This window comes from Nematostella vectensis, chromosome 2, assembly GCF_932526225.1.
Source record: "Nematostella vectensis chromosome 2, jaNemVect1.1, whole genome shotgun sequence".
NCBI classification, from domain to species: Eukaryota; Metazoa; Cnidaria; class Anthozoa; order Actiniaria; family Edwardsiidae; genus Nematostella; species Nematostella vectensis.
Genome location: NC_064035.1, coordinates 11,925,427 through 11,944,772, shown reverse-complemented (window position 1 = coordinate 11,944,772; position 19,346 = coordinate 11,925,427). Strand labels below are relative to the sequence as shown.

General features: G+C 42.0%; 1 protein-coding gene and 1 long non-coding RNA gene across 3 annotated transcripts in view; one reads left to right on the top strand and one right to left on the bottom strand.

Moving 5' to 3' along the window:
* Positions 1 to 19,346, top strand: part of LOC116619160 — a 26,815-nt gene extending 7,469 nt beyond the window's left edge. Inside the window, exon 3 of the long non-coding RNA XR_007306561.1 lies at positions 19,153 to 19,346. This is a non-coding gene — a long non-coding RNA (uncharacterized LOC116619160). The remainder of the gene's footprint in view (positions 1 to 19,152) is intronic.
* On the bottom strand, positions 438 to 19,276 carry LOC5514072 (palmitoyltransferase AKR1). 2 transcript variants are annotated; one of them, XM_032383592.2, is made up of 13 exons: positions 18,942 to 19,276; positions 18,477 to 18,533; positions 16,304 to 16,376; positions 15,761 to 15,831; positions 15,046 to 15,153; positions 14,276 to 14,595; positions 13,641 to 13,710; positions 13,491 to 13,554; positions 12,935 to 13,172; positions 12,386 to 12,435; positions 10,019 to 10,093; positions 9,863 to 9,939; positions 438 to 1,235 (listed from the first exon to the last, which is right to left on the bottom strand). In XM_032383592.2, the coding sequence occupies exons 1-13, from the start codon at positions 19,274 to 19,276 to the stop codon at positions 1,109 to 1,111; spliced, it is 1,665 nt and encodes a 554-aa protein (XP_032239483.2). In that variant the 3' UTR covers positions 438 to 1,108. The 2 variants fall into 2 exon arrangements, with proteins under 2 accessions (XP_032239483.2, XP_048577886.1); XM_048721929.1 differs by having other exon boundaries at positions 1,070 to 1,235; positions 9,856 to 9,939.

Genomic DNA, 19,346 nt, shown 5'->3' with positions numbered 1-19,346 from the left:
CCACAGAAGATAACGTAGGTGGCTCTATTTATCATTGTTATTTTGAGGGGCTATCACATTTAAAACATAAAAAAAAACATTATAACAGGAAGCAAGAGGATTTTAAACTCAAGTTTCTTTCAAAGATACGACTAAACAACACATTTAAATGAAAAAACATTTCTGCGCGTCGGAAATTTTAAATATTGATGAAGATCATACGTCGGTTACTGACAAAGAAACAGAATACGTTTGTTTTACGACATGGGACATTTTCTAAAATTTCAATAACGAAAACGAGTCAGAGACTACATTATACAGCTTCCATGAACCATACAAAATTACGCTTGCAATTCGCAAAGCTAGAAAAAAATTCATTTGCTTCATTGTAAACCGACATCATAAAGGGAATAAAAAATATTTAGGGGTAATCTTTGTCATTTTTTTAATCTAGAAGGTTAAAGACGACAGACATATTTAATTCAGAAGACATTGTGTCAAATGAAAACATTTTTATAAATATTTCCAACTCAATGACAATCACGATTGTGTGTTTGCTTTTATGAGGAAATGTGGAAGACGACGTGTTAATTAAGAACAAGCCTCATTTACAAAGGATTCATCACAATGTTAATAAACTTGGGGCAGCGATGTGTTATTTTTAACAACCGAAGTAAACGAATGGAAATATACGAGACAGTTACAGTACAAAGCTGCTAGAAATATTCAGCAATGTTCAGGCGTATGGGATAAAAAGTCACATGCTTAAATTATGTCATTCATTTGCTTCAAAATACACAGGACCCTACATCCGCAAAAAAAAATTATATATTTTATGATGAATTGAGGTGTTGAAATTACAAGATGAAAATTATAGCATACTTATAGCTTCGAAAGATACAAACAGTTTAAGACTTCAATTTTTACAAAAATGACCATGACCATCTCAAGACCCAACAGAACGACTCCTTCAGTTGATAACTCATTTTTACCTAACTATTCCGATTTTACTTATATATTCCGATAATGCTTTCAGCATTTAGCACACCTATAAGTTTCCACAGAAAGACTAAATCAAACTGAATCAAAATAAACAATGTACTGGTTTTTATGTACAAGAAATGTTTTGTCATACGTCGTAACCTCTTAGTTTGTTGTTATAGAAGGAATACTCCCCTAAAAAGAACCTTAGTATATTCTGAGCTCTCGTCAAACTCGGCGGGGGACCACAACGACACATCTCATTAAACCCAATTCTGGAAAAAAAAGGGAAAAAAAAACACATCAGTTGGTGTTTAAGCCAGCTTACGTAGCACAAGCTAGCGTGGTGTTTAAGGCATCTTACGTAGTTCAAGCTAGCGTGGTGTTTAAGGCATCTTACGTAGTTCAAGCTAGCGTGGTGTTTAAGCCAGCCTACGTAGTACAAGCTAGCGTGGTGTTTAAGGCAGCCTACGTAGTACAAGCTAGCGTGGTGTTTAAGCCAGCTTACGTAGTTCAAGCTAGCGTGGTGTTTAAGGCAGCTTACGTAGTACAAGCTAGCGTGGTGTTTAAGGCAGCTTACGTAGTATAAGCTAGCGTGGTGTTTAAGCCAGCTTACGTAGTACAAGCTAGCGTGGTGTTTAAGGCATCTTACGTAGTACAAGCTAGCGTGGTGTTTAAGGCATCTTACGTAGTACAAGCTAGCGTGGTGTTTAAGGCAGCTTACGTAGTTCAAGCTAGCGTGGTGTTTAAGGCAGCTTACGTAGTTCAAGCTAGCGTGGTGTTTAAGGCAGCTTACGTAGTTCAAGCTAGCGTGGTGTTTAAGGCAGCTTACGTAGTTCAAGCTAGCGTGGTGTTTAAGGCAGCTTACGTAGTTCAAGCTAGCGTGGTGTTTAAGGCAGCTTACGTAGTTCAAGCTAGCGTGGTGTTTAAGGCAGCCTACGTAGTTCAAGCTAGCGTGGTGTTTAAGGCAGCTTACGTAGTTCAAGCTAGCGTGGTGTTTAAGGCAGCTTACGTAGTACAAGCTAGCGTGGTGTTTAAGGCAGCTTACGTAGTACAAGCTAGCGTGGTGTTTAAGCCAGCTTACGTAGTACAAGCTAGCGTGGTGTTTAAGGCAGCTTACGTAGTACAAGCTAGCGTGGTGTTTAAGGCAGCTTACGTAGTACAAGCTAGCGTGGTGTTTAAGGCAGCTTACGTAGTAAAAGCTAGCGTGGTGTTTAAGCCAGCTTACGTAGTACAAGCTAGCGTGGTGTTTAAGGCATCTCACGTAGTTCAAGCTAGCGTGGTGTTTAAGCCAGCCTACGTAGTACAAGCTAGCGTGGTGTTTAAGGCAGCTTACGTAGTTCAAGCTAGCGTGGTGTTTAAGCCAGCCTACGTAGTACAAGCTAGCGTGGTGTTTAAAGCATCTTACGTAGTACAAGCTAGCGTGGTGTTTTAGGCATCTTACGTAGTACAAGCTAGCGTGGTGTTTAAGGCAGCTTACGTAGTACAAGCTAGCGTGGTGTTTAAGGCAGCTTACGTAGTACAAGCTAGCGTGGTGTTTAAGGCAGCTTACGTAGTACAAGCTAGCGTGGTGTTTTAGGCATCTTACGTAGTTCAAGCTAGCGTGGTGTTTAAGGCAGCTTACGTAGTACAAGCTAGCGTGGTGTTAAAGGCAGCTTACGTAGTTCAAGCTAGCGTGGTGTTTAAGGCAGCTTACGTAGTTCAAGCTAGCGTGGTGTTTAAGGCATCTTACGTAGTTCAAGCTAGCGTGGTGTTTTAGGCATCTTACGTAGCACAAGCTAGCGTGGTGTTTAAGGCAGCTTACGTAGCACAAGCTAGCGTGGTGTTTAAGGCATCTTACGGAGTTCAAGCTAGCGTGGTGTTTAAGCCAGCCTACGTAGTACAAGCTAGCGTGGTGTTTAAGGCAGCTTACGTAGTAAAAGCTAGCGTGGTGTTTAAGCCAGCTTACGTAGTTCAAGCTAGCGTGGTGTTTAAGGCATCTTACGTAGTTCAAGCTAGCGTGGTGTTTAAGCCAGCCTACGTAGTACAAGCTAGCGTGGTGTTTAAGGCAGCTTACGTAGTAAAAGCTAGCGTGGTGTTTAAGCCAGCTTACGTAGTACAAGCTAGCGTGGTGTTTAAGGCATCTTACGTAGTACAAGCTAGCGTGGTGTTTAAGGCATCTTACGTAGTTCAAGCTAGCGTGGTGTTTAAGCCAGCCTACGTAGTACAAGCTAGCGTGGTGTTTAAGGCAGCTTACGTAGTTCAAGCTAGCGTGGTGTTTAAGGCAGCCTACGTAGTTCAAGCTAGCGTGGTGTTTAAGCCAGCTTACGTAGTTCAAGCTAGCGTGGTGTTTAAGCCAGCTTACGTAGTACAAGCTAGCGTGGTGTTTAAGCCAGCTTACGTAGTACAAGCTAGTGTGGTGTTTAAGGCAGCTTACGTAGTTCAAGCTAGCGTGGTGTTTAAGGCATCTTACGTAGTACAAGCTAGCGTGGTGTTTTAGGCAGCTTACGTAGTTCAAGCTAGCGTGGTGTTTAAGCCAGCTTACGTAGCACAAGCTAGCGTGGTGTTTAAGGCAGCTTACGTAGTTCAAGCTAGCGTGGTGTTTAAGGCATCTTACGTAGTTCAAGCTAGCGTGGTGTTTAAGGCATCTTACGTAGTACAAGCTAGCGTGGTGTTTAAGCCAGCTTACGTAGTACAAGCTAGCGTGGTGTTTAAGCCAGCTTACGTAGTACAAGCTAGCGTGGTGTTTAAGCCAGCTTACGTAGTACAAGCTAGCGTGGTGTTTAAGGCAGCTTACGTAGTACAAGCTAGCGTGGTGTTTTAGGCAGCTTACGTAGTACAAGCTAGCGTGGTGTTTAAGGCAGCTTACGTGGTACAAGCTAGCGTGGTGTTTAAGGCATCTTACGTAGTTCAAGCTAGCGTGGTGTTTAAGGCATCTTACGTAGTACAAGCTAGCGTGGTGTTTAAGGCATCTTACGTAGTACAAGCTAGCGTGGTGTTTAAGGCAGCTTACGTAGTACAAGCTAGCGTGGTGTTTAAGGCAGCCTACGTAGTACAAGCTAGCGTGGTGTTTAAGCCAGCTTACGTAGTTCAAGCTAGCGTGGTGTTTAAGCCAGCTTACGTTGTACAAGCTAGCGTGGTGTTTAAGGCAGCTTACGTGGTACAAGCTAGCGTGGTGTTTAAGGCATCTTACGTAGTACAAGCTAGCGTGGTGTTTAAGGCATCTTACGTAGTTCAAGCTAGCGTGGTGTTTAAGGCATCTTACGTAGTACAAGCTAGCGTGGTGTTTAAGGCATCTTACGTAGTACAAGCTAGCGTGGTGTTTAAGGCAGCTTACGTAGTACAAGCTAGCGTGGTGTTTAAGGCAGCCTACGTAGTACAAGCTAGCGTGGTGTTTAAGCCAGCTTACGTAGTTCAAGCTAGCGTGGTGTTTAAGCCAGCTTACGTAGCACAAGCTAGCGTGGTGTTTAAGGCAGCTTACGTGGTACAAGCTAGCGTGGTGTTTAAGGCATCTTACGTAGTACAAGCTAGCGTGGTGTTTAAGGCAGCTTACGTAGTACAAGCTAGCGTGGTGTTTAAGGCAGCTTACGTAGTACAAGCTAGCGTGGTGTTTAAGGCAGCCTACGTAGTACAAGCTAGCGTGGTGTTTAAGCCAGCTTACGTAGCACAAGCTAGCGTGGTGTTTAAGGCAGCTTACGTGGTACAAGCTAGCGTGGTGTTTAAGGCATCTTACGTAGTACAAGCTAGCGTGGTGTTTAAGGCAGCTTACGTAGTTCAAGCTAGCGTGGTGTTTAAGGCATCTTACGTAGTTCAAGCTAGCGTGGTGTTTAAGGCATCTTACGTAGTCCAAGCTAGCGTGGTGTTTAAGGCAGCTTACGTGGTACAAGCTAGCGTGGTGTTTAAGGCATCTTACGTAGTACAAGCTAGCGTGGTGTTTAAGCCAGCTTACGTAGTTCAAGCTAGCGTGGTGTTTAAGCCAGATTACGTAGTACAAGCTAGCGTGGTGTTTAAGGCAGCTTACGTTGTACAAGCTAGCGTGGTGTTTAAGGCAGCTTACGTAGTTCAAGCTAGCGTGGTGTTTAAGGCAGCTTACGTAGTTCAAGCTAGCGTGGTGTTTAAGGCATCTTACGTAGTTCAAGCTAGCGTGGTGTTTAAGGCAGCTTACGTAGTTCAAGCTAGCGTGGTGTTTAAGCCAGCTTACGTAGTACAAGCTAGCGTGGTGTTTAAGGCATCTTACGTAGTACAAGCTAGCGTGGTGTTTTAGCCAGCTTACGTAGTACAAGCTAGCGTGGTGTTTAAGCCAGCTTACGTAGTTCAAACTAGCGTGGTGTTTAAGCCAGCTTACGTAGTACAAGCTAGCGTGGTGTTTAAGCCAGCTTACGTAGTTCAAGCTAGCGTGGTGTTTAAGCCAGCTTACGTAGTTCAAGCTAGCGTGGTGTTTAAGGCATCTTACGTAGTTCAAGCTAGCGTGGTGTTTAAGCCAGCTTACGTAGTTCAAGCTAGCGTGGTGTTTAAGGCAGCCTACGTAGTACAAGCTAGCGTGGTGTTTAAGCCAGCTTACGTAGTACAAGCTAGCGTGGTGTTTAAGGCATCTTACGTAGTACAAGCTAGCGTGGTGTTTAAGCCAGCTTACGTAGTTCAAGCTAGCGTGGTGTTTAAGCCAGCTTACGTAGTACAAGCTAGCGTGGTGTTTAAGGCAGCCTACGTAGTACAAGCTAGCGTGGTGTTTAAGGCAGCTTACGTAGTTCAAGCTAGAGTGGTGTTTAAGGCAGCTTACGTAGTTCAAGCTAGCGTGGTGTTTAAGCCAGCTTACGTAGTACAAGCTAGCGTGGTGTTTAAGGCAGCCTACGTAGTACAAGCTAGCGTGGTGTTTAAGGCAGCTTACGTAGTTCAAGCTAGCGTGGTGTTTAAGGCAGCCTACGTAGTACAAGCTAGCGTGGTGTTTAAGGCAGCTTACGTAGTTCAAGCTAGCGTGGTGTTTAAGGCAGCTTACGTAGTACAAGCTAGCGTGGTGTTTAAGCCAGCTTACGTAGTTCAAGCTAGTGTGGTGTTTAAGGCATCTTACGTAGTACAAGCTAGCGTGATGTTTAAGGCAGCTTACGTAGTTCAAGCTAGCGTGGTGTTTTAGGCAGCTTACGTAGTACAAGCTAGCGTGGTGTTTAAGGCAGCTTACGTAGTACAAGCTAGCGTGGTGTTTAAGGCAGCCTACGTAGTACAAGCTAGCGTGGTGTTTAAGGCATCTTACGTAGTACAAGCTAGCGTGGTGTTTAAGCCAGCTTACGTAGTTCAAGCTAGTGTGGTGTTTAAGGCAGCTTACGTAGTTCAAGCTAGCGTGGTGTTTAAGGCAGCTTACGTAGTACAAGCTAGCGTGGTGTTTAAGCCAGCTTACGTAGTTCAAGCTAGCGTGGTGTTTAAGGCAGCCTACGTAGTACAAGCTAGCGTGGTGTTTAAGGCAGCCTACGTAGTACAAGCTAGCGTGGTGTTTAAGGCAGCTTACGTAGTTCAAGCTAGCGTGGTGTTTAAGGCAGCTTACGTAGTACAAGCTAGCGTGGTGTTTAAGGCAGCTTACGTAGTACAAGCTAGCGTGGTGTTTAAGCCAGCTTACGTAGTTCAAGCTAGCGTGGTGTTTAAGGCAGCCTACGTAGTACAAGCTAGCGTGGTGTTTAAGGCAGCCTACGTAGTACAAGCTAGCGTGGTGTTTAAGGCAGCTTACGTAGTTCAAGCTAGCGTGGTGTTTAAGGCAGCTTACGTAGTTCAAGCTAGCGTGGTGTTTAAGCCAGCTTACGTAGTTCAAGCTAGCGTGGTGTTTAAGGCATCTTACGTAGTACAAGCTAGCGTGGTGTTTAAGCCAGCTTACGTAGTTCAAGCTAGCGTGGTGTTTAAGGCAGCCTACGTGGTACAAGCTAGCGTGGTGTTTAAGGCAGCCTACGTAGTACAAGCTAGCGTGGTGTTTAAGGCATCTTACGTAGTACAAGCTAGCGTGGTGTTTAAGGCAGCCTACGTAGTACAAGCTAGCGTGGTGTTTAAGGCAGCTTACGTAGTTCAAGCTAGCGTGGTGTTTAAGGCATCTTACGTAGTACAAGCTAGCGTGGTGTTTAAGGCAGCCTACGTAGTACAAGCTAGCGTGGTGTTTAAGGCAGCTTACGTAGTTCAAGCTAGCGTGGTGTTTAAGGCAGCCTACGTAGTACAAGCTAGCGTGGTGTTTAAGGCATCTTACGTAGTACAAGCTAGTGTGGTGTTTAAGGCAGCCTACGTAGTACAAGCTAGCGTGGTGTTTAAGGCAGCCTACGTAGTACAAGCTAGCGTGGTGTTTAAGGCATCTTACGTAGTACAAGCTAGCGTGGTGTTTAAGGCATCTTACGTAGTACAAGCTAGCGTGGTGTTTAAGCCAGCTTACGTAGTTCAAGCTAGCGTGGTGTTTAAGCCAGCCTACGTAGTACAAGCTAGCGTGGTGTTTAAGGCATCTTACGTAGTACAAGCTAGCGTGGTGTTTAAGCCAGCTTACGTAGTTCAAGCTAGTGTGGTGTTTAAGGCAGCCTACGTAGTACAAGCTAGCGTGGTGTTTAAGGCAGCCTACGTAGTACAAGCTAGCGTGGTGTTTAAGGCATCTTACGTAGTACAAGCTAGCGTGGTGTTTAAGCCAGCTTACGTAGTTCAAGCTAGCGTGGTGTTTAAGCCAGCCTACGTAGTACAAGCTAGCGTGGTGTTTAAGGCAGCCTACGTAGTACAAGCTAGCGTGGTGTTTAAGGCAGCTTACGTAGTTCAAGCTAGCGTGGTGTTTAAGGCAGCTTACGTAGTACAAGCTAGCGTGGTGTTTAAGCCAGCTTACGTAGTTCAAGCTAGCGTGGTGTTTAAGCCAGCCTACGTAGTACAAGCTAGCGTGGTGTTTAAGGCAGCCTACGTAGTACAAGCTAGCGTGGTGTTTAAGCCAGCTTACGTAGTACAAGCTAGCGTGGTGTTTAAGGCAGCTTACGTAGTACAAGCTAGCGTGGTGTTTAAGCCAGCTTACGTAGTTCAAGCTAGTGTGGTGTTTAAGGCATCTTACGTAGTACAAGCTAGCGTGGTGTTTAAGGCAGCTTACGTAGTACAAGCTAGCGTGGTGTTTAAGGCAGCTTACGTAGTTCAAGCTAGCGTGGTGTTTTAGGCAGCTTACGTAGTACAAGCTAGCGTGGTGTTTAAGGCAGCCTACGTAGTACAAGCTAGCGTGGTGTTTAAGGCAGCTTACGTAGTACAAGCTAGCGTGGTGTTTAAGGCAGCCTACGTAGTACAAGCTAGCGTGGTGTTTTAGGCAGCTTACGTAGTACAAGCTAGTGTGGTGTTTAAGGCAGCTTACGTAGTTCAAGCTAGCGTGGTGTTTAAGGCAGCTTACGTAGTTCAAGCTAGCGTGGTGTTTAAGCCAGCTTACGTAGTTCAAGCTAGCGTGGTGTTTAAGCCAGCTTACGTAGTTCAAGCTAGTGTGGTGTTTAAGGCATCTTACGTAGTACAAGCTAGCGTGATGTTTAAGGCAGCTTACGTAGTTCAAGCTAGCGTGGTGTTTTAGGCAGCTTACGTAGTACAAGCTAGCGTGGTGTTTAAGGCAGCTTACGTAGTACAAGCTAGCGTGGTGTTTAAGGCAGCCTACGTAGTACAAGCTAGCGTGGTGTTTAAGGCATCTTACGTAGTACAAGCTAGCGTGGTGTTTAAGGCAGCTTAAGTAGTACAAGCTAGCGTGGTGTTTAAGGCAGCCTACGTAGTACAAGCTAGCGTGGTGTTTAAGGCATCTTACGTAGTACAAGCTAGAGTGGTGTTTAAGCCAGCTTACGTAGTTCAAGCTAGTGTGGTGTTTAAGGCATCTTACGTAGTACAAGCTAGCGTGATGTTTAAGGCAGCTTACGTAGTTCAAGCTAGCGTGGTGTTTTAGGCAGCTTACGTAGTACAAGCTAGCGTGGTGTTTAAGGCAGCTTACGTAGTACAAGCTAGCGTGGTGTTTAAGGCAGCCTTCGTAGTACAAGCTAGCGTGGTGTTTAAGGCATCTTACGTAGTACAAGCTAGCGTGGTGTTTAAGGCAGCTTACGTAGTACAAGCTAGCGTGATGTTTAAGGCAGCTTACGTAGTTCAAGCTAGCGTGGTGTTTTAGGCAGCTTACGTAGTACAAGCTAGCGTGGTGTTTAAGGCAGCTTACGTAGTACAAGCTAGCGTGGTGTTTAAGGCAGCTTACGTAGTTCAAGCTAGCGTGGTGTTTAAGGCAGCTTACGTAGTACAAGCTAGCGTGGTGTTTAAGGCATCTTACGTAGTAAAAGCTAGCGGTATAGGTAGGCGAGACTGATTGGTGAGGAAGGTGGGTGCATGGCTCACTGTGCAGGTGGTCCCTAGGTTCAGCTTGTTTGGTGCAGTTTGTTAATGCATGTCTTACTGTGTAGGTTGTCCCTGGGTACAGCTTGTGTGGGGCAGCTAGTGTGTCAGTGCAAGTGTGTGGTGCAGTGTATTAGTGCATGGCTCGCTGTACTAGTGGTCCCAAGGTTCAACTTGTGTGGTTAAGTGTGTTAGTGCATGAGTCACTGTGCAGGTGGTATCTAGGTACAGCTTGTGTGGTGCAGTGTGTTAGTGCATGGCTCACTGTGCAGGAAGTCCCTAGGTACAGCTTGTGTGGTGCAGTGTGTTAGCGCATGGCTCACTGTGTAGGTGGTCCCTAGGTACAGCTTGTGTGGTGCAGTGTGTTAGTGCATGGCGCACTGTGCAGGTAGTCCCTAGGTACAGCTTGTGTGGTGCAGTGTGTTAGTGCATGGCTCACAGTGCAGGTGGTCCCTAGGTACAGCTTGTGTGATGCAATGTTAGTGCATGGCTCACTGTGCGTGGTACTTAGGTACAACTTGTGTGGCTAAATGTACAACTTGTGTGCTGTCATTATGTTAGTTCATCGCTTACTTTTTTCCGTACTTCTTACTTTGTTTTTGGTTTCCCATCTGGACTATAATATGTGGTCGCACCTTCAGAGACAATCTTCAGCTGGTACAACGTTAGCTGGAAATAAAACAAATTAACGTCATTGCACGCATCATCAGGTATTTGTGCAGCGAACAGCGTACATAAGGATTATTACCAGAAAAACGTAGTAGAACCCTAGCACGTTGATGGTGAGTAGCACCGATACATACACGTCATACCCAAGAGCCTCCTGAAAGATAGACCATCACAAATAAATATATATCACAGTGGGCATTGGATATTAGAATATGCCTCGGGAGAAAAGAGATTCTCTTGCAAGATACCGATTTATATTGATTAACCAATAGTATTTGATACAATGTACTAAAACATGATCAGTGAAGTCATAAAACAGACAAATAGGCAAATCAAACATTTGTACATAACAACTTAAGTTGTCGATAAATGTTACGTTATTGGAGACACTGTGGCTCGAAGTAATCGAAGTAACAACGTTGTTGTTTGATGTGTCATATTTACGTTCGGGGAAAGAGAATTTGTATCGTGGATATCGTTGTAACGAATTTCGTTACATCGAGGTCATTGTTTATTTATTTTACTGTATTTTCCAGGAACGTTATCGTCAAATCCCGGTTCGTTTAAAAACGTGTCAGAATACATCAGTGAATGAGTCTCGGCAACTTATGAGTATAACTGAGTTAACACATTGACTCCTGGCTATTTTTGAGCTAAATTTACAAAAAACAGACCGAAAACATATACCCCCCCCTATTTTGAGTTTTATACAGCCCGTCAAAGTAAAACACAGCTGCATCTAGTCAGCGGTATCCTAGCTTTCGGTCAGTGCTTTGCAGTCCCATTTTAAATCCCTCTTCGCAGAGCACAAATTAATGGTTGCTTGTATTTTTCATAATAAATACAGCTATGAGCATATTGGGAGAGTGCCTAAGGACACCGCGAAGTCTATTGGGGCATAATTTAGTGCTGCGCTTATGGATATTTGCAAGCAAAGGTGGATTGATGGTGATTTTTTGTTGTTTGGCTTTGCCTGGATAACAAAATAATTTTCCAATGAATTACTACACTACATTGGCTTTGAGGTGAAAAGACCGGAGGTAAAAACCGTCAGACTTTGGGGAGAGGAGTGTTGACTGGTCCTCTCCTTGTGAATTTTCCCCCGGATCTCCCAAAATGCTTTGCTATCCGTAATGGCATCCAAGATGGCTTCACAAGCCTTGAAGGAGTGAACTTTGTATTTTAAGGCCATGTAAATAGACCTGGAGGATCAGAATAAAGGTATCTATTTGTGTTTTGAGCTGTGTTTGCTGATCTCTCTCCCTTTGATGGTATTTAGAGCCTTTGTTGAGAGGGGTGAGTCTGCTTTTTTTTTGTACTTGTTCGATTTGAAATTTGTCAAAGAACCTGAGCTATTATTTGTCTAAAGAGTACCTGCTATCACCTTGGTTGGATGCATATCTTCAAGACCATTTATCCCTAAGACTGATACCTGAGTATCTTCATCTTGTTTTTTTTTATTTATTTTTGCATTAATTATTTTTTTGGGTGGTGGGTACTTTTCAAAGCCGGTACAGGCCGGTTGAGGGGTCAATGTGTTAATAATTGTCATATCCACCAATTGTTAATACACACAGTTCCTATGAATAAATAGTTCTAAAGATTTTTTTTTACTTTAGGTAAAACTAGTCACAGAAATATCAGGTCGCATGTGTTATTTACTCAAAGCCGATACAGGCCGGTTGAGGGGTCAATGTGTTAATAATTGTCATATCCACCAATTGTTAATACACACAGTTCCTATGAATAAATAGTTCTAAGGAATTTCTTTTTTACTTCAGGTAAAACTTGTCACAGAAATATCAGGTCGCATGTGCTATTTACTCAAAGCCGATACAGGCCGGTTAAGGGGTCAATGTGATAATAATTGTCATATCCACCAATTGTTAATACACACAGCTCCTATAAATGAATAGTTCTAAAGAACTATTTTTTTACTTCAGGTAAAACTTGTCACAGAAATATCAGGTCGCATGTGTTATTTACTCAAAGCCGTTACAGGCCGGTTGAGGGGTCAATGTGTTAAAATTTGTCATATCCTCCAATTGTTAATACACACAGCTCCTATAAATAAATAGCTCTATAGAACTGTTTTTTTCTTTTTACTTCAGGTAAAACTTTTCACAGAAATATCAGCTCGCATGTGCTATTTACTGCAAGTGAATCAGGATTGGCAACGGTGAAGGGTCAAAGCACTTAAACCGAATTTATTACGCGTTAAAGTAGAACGAACCCTTACTTGGTGTGTGGGGTGAAGTAGGCATATTTTAACTCTCCATTTGCACTGAATGTTGTTTTATCAACATCCGCTATAGTCAACATCGATCCCAATAAAAGTAACCCGCGCAAATTTATGACTAAGGCAAAAGGGCAGCAAAGTCCTATAGTTAGACGTCTTTTTGCCTTAGTCCCTTATGCCCTGGCACAGTTGCTGTAAAAATCTTACCTTGAATGACGAAGGATAAGAACCATCTGTCCGTATCACGCTCAATAAATCTACAGAGCAAAATTCAAAATTAAAATTCTAAAAGCTATCTTTGCTTATTTTAAAAGCCTTCAACAGGAATCCATAACAATCTAAAAAAAAAAGCCAAAGAACTATGCTGCTAAGCTGCATGGAATATCCAAAACCAACATATAATGGCTCTGTCACAAACGCACTTTTACAGCTTGTCCTGCCTCGCAAGAGAGAAGTTGGGGTGTCATACACAAAGGAAGCAAAAAAAAAAAAAAAAAAAAAAAAGACTGGAAAAGAAGAACGAAAAACAGCGTGTTTTTTGCGAGACATGTGTAAGATGAGTTGCCCTCAAGTTTGACGTCGTCGCTGTCGCAAGAAATTTCACCCATAGAACTTAGGTACCGTAAGTGCCCTTACGATCCTGATAGGGGGTCTATCATTGGCTGACAGGTCGTGCACAATGCAAGCATGCAGGTGGCCCAAAGGTACGTGGGCCCTGGGAACGAGATTTGGAAGTGCGTTACTATAGCGACTTACAGGTGACAGCGGCCCTGACGAACAGCATCTGAGAGAGCAGCACTAGCGACATGAACACGACAAACGCGCGATGGTTCTTGTAGCCGACACAGCACATGAGGAACAGACAGTGATGATCGATAGCCAACACGCAGTGATTACACAGACGGCAATGCTTGGAGAAAATGGGGGCAACTAGCTCACAGTGATAGCAGAACTCTTCTACGGGTACTTTTCCTTCTGCCACGTCTATGATTGTCTGCATTGGGTGAAATATATTTAACAATGTTCATTAGCCCTTTCAGACACATATTTTGTCAATCTACCAGATTCAAAAGAACACGTGGCAATAGCCTCTCTAAACCAGGCGATGGAAATGGAATCTTTCTCTCGCTTATTTTTCTAGGATGACAAAGAGGTGGCGGCCAGGGACTTTGTTAAGAGATAGTAAAGCAAGGGAGGGGATGGTTTTTAGCAAAATAGTTCGTAAATCAACGCACAATTCCTTATTCAAATACAATTCTATAACTCGGAGTTGTGGGAGGGCAGAGAATTTAGTATTTGGAGCATTGCTTACGTAAGGTGATCCATCCGGCTTGAGCCTCGGGGACTTTACTATACCAGGGTCGCTAAATAAATTTCTGAAAAGCAATCATAGATGGTACAGAAAGTTTTAAAATGGCGTGCAGGGACTTCTAAATGTAATTAAACTTGTTTGAATACTTACATTAATGAAGTTACAACGGCTAGCATCAACAACACACTCATTGTCGTCCATAACAACTCAGGCCAAATAGGTAGACGTGGTTAAGGCTTAATGTGTAGGAATTGCTCGCAGATATCATAACACGATTAATGAATGTCGGTCAGCCACTTTTTTGTTATTGTTTACAGTTGCAAATACATCGGTTTATTTGCAAGAAAACCTCGCAAAATAACCATCCAAGATTAAAGTCTGATACTTCATTAATGATATTTGATGAAAGTTTCTCGGTATCTTGCTTGAATAAGCCGATGGAATGGATTCTTTGAGTCACTCGGTATTGTGCGGGAGCGTAAAATGGCGGCGTGATTGGCCTTTAATGAAATACGAATAACGTACAGTAAATACTAAATAAAACAAAACAACAACAAAATCAAAATTGTTTGTTTGACTGGTTTATGATTATAATTGTCTCTTTGTTTGTTTGTCTGATTGATGATTTGTTGTCTGTTTGCTCGAGTTTTTTTCCGTACTTTTTCGATTTTTTTCGCCAAAAAAAATACGGTGTATTTTTTGTAAAGTAGTAGTTTTTCAGAGGGTATAGGAGTACTAGAAGGAAAAAAAAAAACATCCATGACCAACATCAACAAAAAGGATATCTGGCACAATATGTGTGTAGTAACAGATGAGACTTTGTATGATAACTCCAAAAAACAGTCCAGCAAAAGTTGGGCTGGGAAGGGCAGATATGTGGCGCATCCGATGGGCTGTCAGAGCCCATGAGTAGAATATCGCAATTGCGAGCACAGTAACAAGCCACCCTGTGGACTGTTCGAGCTCCTGCAGACACCAGATCACGAAGTAGATAATAAGCGATGGACAGAGCAGTAACAGAATCCAGGGGAACCAGGGTGAGGGTCGGTAACCACCACAACGGCTGGCCTGCCAGTACTTTAAATGAGTAGTCAACCATTTGTGCCTGGAAACAAAAATAATAAAAAATGCTGTCAGTAGGGCCATCAGTTTACCCTCATTTATCGTGTGATGCGGTGCCACAATCACAATTTCCTTTTTTTGGCCACGTTTTGCACGTTAGCTCAGGATTGGCCAGGATAGGGGGTGTGGCATGATGCCTGTCATGTCTACTGGCGTTGGGTTACATGGGCTAAAAATCCTAATGATTTTTTTTAGAAGTAGGTTATGTTCAGGAGAAGAAATGGTCAATCCAGGATAAAATGCTGTGTTTATCAACTATAAATGCTTGAATAGTAAATTTATCGATAATCAAAAAAATCAAGTAATTTCAAAATAGTTCAAAATGGCAAGTGAAGGTCAATTAGTCAGCCCTTTCCCTTTCTCTTGATAGTTCTCTTTAGACGACAGTCTGCAAAATACACAAGACTACAAATAAATCATCAAGCATTCTTACTCTCGGGTGACTCCTTCTGCTGCATGGTCGATTGGTGTCTTGCCGTGAATATCACGCAAGTTAACCAAGGACTGGGAGCTTGAGCTTTCTAAGATCCACGCACACTGGCTGCAATGACACATATCACTCAGTATTGGGGTATTTTAAACCTCTCTAGAGATATTTTTCAGGGAAACTCTGGCAGTACAAACCCTGTGCCACAGTTGCCATGTACTCATCTGACAATACGCACATGCATTTCTTGCCATTATTTAATTCTCTTCACATAATTTCCTGTTTACGCACATCCTTTTCAGGAAGGAATACTGGATGTGCACAATAACACATACACGAGTCAGCATCCTGTAGCTGTTCATGGATCTAAAAAACTCTACCATGGGGAGGAGGTACTTATTGGAGAAGGGGACATTTTGAAATATTTTAAGCCTTAGAGGTGGCACTTTTTTTGAAGCTTGGATACTGTAACAAGCATTAACATTAATGTCAATTTTACATATAAACAACAATTCTATTTTTTTCATAGAATGCATTTACAACATTAGTTTATTTTCCTCAGAATCTTCTTTTTACACATATACTAACTTAGAATAAAATCAGTTTGATGAACCTTCTTTCTTAACATTAAAAAGGGTGGGGCTAGATCCCTAGAATAGAGTAGATTGATTTGTCTCTCTATTTTTGAGACTATTTGCTTCCCTTGATTATATTTAATTACCGGTTGCTGTGTTGGGCTGCAATATGTAATGGTGTAAGCTGACTATTGTCTACTTCCCCCGGCTGGAACCTCTAAACAAATTAAAACAAAAATGGCAAATTTGTTAGTTTTAGAAGAAAAGTAAACATAGAAGAAGAAAGTTGTGTCGAGTTGTATTAATTATCATTACATAAATTTACTTGTTATTGCTTAGCCAGAAGAAGCTAAATAAAATATGAGAGATAAAAAACAAAAAAAAAGTTTAAAGATGTTTTTACTTGGCAAGCCAAAGTGGTAAATAGGGGGGGGGGGGGGGGGATCTAGTCTTTGTCTCGCTCACATCCACCCCTAGAACTGTAATACCAGGCTCTCCCTCATTCCATGGAGACAGGGGGCTTACGAGATGGCAGAAAATATTTCATGAGTAATTATTACACTGGAAAACAAATTTTAAACAAATTTTAAACAGGTATTTTGCTTTGAAAAGGCAAAGGTGGATTTTTTTAAACATTTATCTTTGTCATTATTTTTCTTAATCTTAATTCGCACTACATTCACAATTACCTGGTTTCTAAGACAGTATTCCAATAAATCAATATGCCCATGCTCAGCTGCTATGTGAAGGACTGTTTGGCCCCTGAGAGGAAAATGAACCACCAATAAAACCATTAAAAACCCCAGGTTCCCCACCTTGTAATCGAGAATCTCTTTTTGCTCACATAATTATAGCTTAGCCAGCCTTTCTGTCTTTCTTGTATTCAATTTACCTAAATTGCTGGGGACGCTGGTCTGTGGTGCCCATGTGACTGCTAACACCCTTAACTTCTTAATCATAATTGTAAACTGTATGGAGCATGTCAGGGAAAAAACTTTACAACTGCACGCTCATGGCATCATTCTAGTGCACGTCAGCACGCACGAAGAAAACAGTTTAAAAAACTGACAAACCGACTTCCAATTCTAAGCAATATTTACTTCATAGTTTGGTGGTTCATCTATTTGGACTTATTTTGCAATTTTCTATTAACATGGGACACGTTTTTCTCCTGAAGAATATTGTTTTTCTTTAACAATCACTAACACTGGGAAACCCATGGTGAGTCTGCACATCACGCAAATCTCAGCTATGACGTCACGGACATGGTGTCTTGTGTGCACAGCCGTCAGTGGAGGAGCAGAGCGCAACGTAACCACGGCTGGAAACCAAGCCTACATTGTCACCAGTTTACTTCCGGTCGATTAGGTAACCTCCAATGATTCCAATTCCAATCTCCAATGATTTTTAATGGAAACGCCAAAAATATTTCAAAATATTGAAAAGAGTGTGTCTCAGTTTCTTTGAGGATGTTATTGATAATTTAGAGCGAATGGCCTAATAAATATCTCGGATTTTAATAGATTCTTTTGTTTTTAAACAGTTAAGGTTTCCATCTGACCTCCAGCAGTAAATTGGTGACAATGCAGTTTTAAATACCCACTAAAAACCCGATAAATCAGTGACAAAAATTGAACACAACTGCTTTGTGTGGAAAAAATTGAGCAACCAAGAAAATGTGCACCCTCCCCTCTAAAAAATATCTAAAATTTTATTTCCCTGAAGTTGACAGCCAATTCATAGATCCGACGCGCGCACGATTATCCAATCAGAAAGCAACAAATAGAAGCCAGCGAAGTGCAACCCAAATGTCCCACAAAAGTCCCACAAATTGTACAACATGTCCGATGAGGTCAGTGAGTCCTGCTCGGATTTATCTTAAATACAGACGTTTATAGCATGTCTTTCTGTGACTTGGGAAATAAAACACAGAAACCTAACATGATGGAAACTTGTCTTGTTGTCCAAGCTTGGTGAAAATCTTGTAGAGAAGCATAGAAAAAGATGACTACGAGTTTGGTTGTTCAATGGAAACGGCACGAATCTAGCTCAAAAAACGAAAACTTGGAAATGATTAGATAAAGCGGTGCTCTTCTCTTTGGTAGGTACTATGTGTTTTCAAAGCTATTTTTGTCAACTTGCATGATTTAAGTGCGGTGAAAATGGAAGTACGGCTGACTTCTAACTACAAGTTTTATCGGCAAATGTCAAGATTCACTTACTTACAGCAAAAATACAAACGACAGTCTCATTCTAATTAGTAATTGAAGTAACTTAGGTAATATCAAACGCAATTTTAATGGTAGGACTTACATTGCTCTTGTAAGTGGTTTGTTTGCTTTTTGTTTTTCGTTTCTTCGTAGTATTTTACGCGTTTTCCCAACTCTACACAAAAAGTGGCAGGTCAAAGAAAACAGGGCTAGTTCTTACTTCTACGCTGACCGGAAAATGCTTATTTGCTTGTCCAGATTCGCAGAAAAATATCTCAAACCAATCTTTATCGCCATCGATTGCCGACTTTTTGTGGGACATTTGTGTGACCACATGGCTGTTATTGCACCATCTCTTTCCTGATTGGCTATTCGTGCACGCGTGATTGACATGTCGGATCTATGAATTGTGATGCACAGAAAATTTGACCATTTTGAGCTCCAAAAGCAGTTTAGTTATAATCTTAATGATCTAATTTTTATTGGGATGATTCAAGTGACAATTTGAGTCAACCACACACCGGGCCACAAACACAATAGCAACATCTCAAAGAATTAAGAGATAACATTATGCATCATAGAATCTATTAAGCTATATTATAGGCACACTTCTACTTCTCTTCTATTATTCTACAGTGAATTGCGTTTTTACCTGTTGTCTCGCTTGGTTAAACTCAACCCAAGCGCGACGAGGTAGTGAATTTTCCATCTAGAAAAACCAAAAACATTCTTAAATGAAAAGTAAGATTCATGTAATAATATCATGGGGCGAATACAAATCTTTTAATCGACAATGCTGCATTGTTTTCATCAAAATTAAGTAAATGCAATTTGCATATTTGAGTACAAATTTTGATTTTCAAAAGTCATCAACAATTCAAAGTTATTACATGCAGAAATCAAATAAGAATTAACAGCACGTCTCGCTATTTGAGCCTTGCTAAGTAAGCTCGTCTCGTAAGCTGGTAGGTAAGTAAGCTTTAAAACTGGACACATTCGGAGAACAATAAAAAATCTGTTATGTGAATGAAATATGCACAAGTTACATTCAATCAACAATCTTATCACATAAACGCAATTGTTTTAGTTGGAATATAAAATACGATGTGTCACATACATTGATCCGCTTCTTGCAGCATGGTGGATACACGATCTGCCGCCGTTGTCTAGCACATTGAAGTCAGCCCCATTTTCCACCAGGACATTAACAAATCTCAGGCTGGCGGCCTGACAAGCATAGTGTAGCGGCGTCTCACCAAAACCATTCACCTTGTTGACATTAGCTCCATATTGAATTAAAAGCTTACAAGCGTCAATATTCCCTCTAGTTGCAGCGCGATGCAAAGGCGTTATGCCGTGCCATCCCTCGCTGTTGGCTGTTGCAGGATGGCGCTCTAAGATAGCTCTACAGTCTTCCAAGTTATCATGCGTTAACACATCGAACAGGGCCATCTTGACACCGCTGCCATATTTCGTTTTTTGGTGCAAGAAGTCAACCGCTGGCCAAAAGCGAACAGGTAAA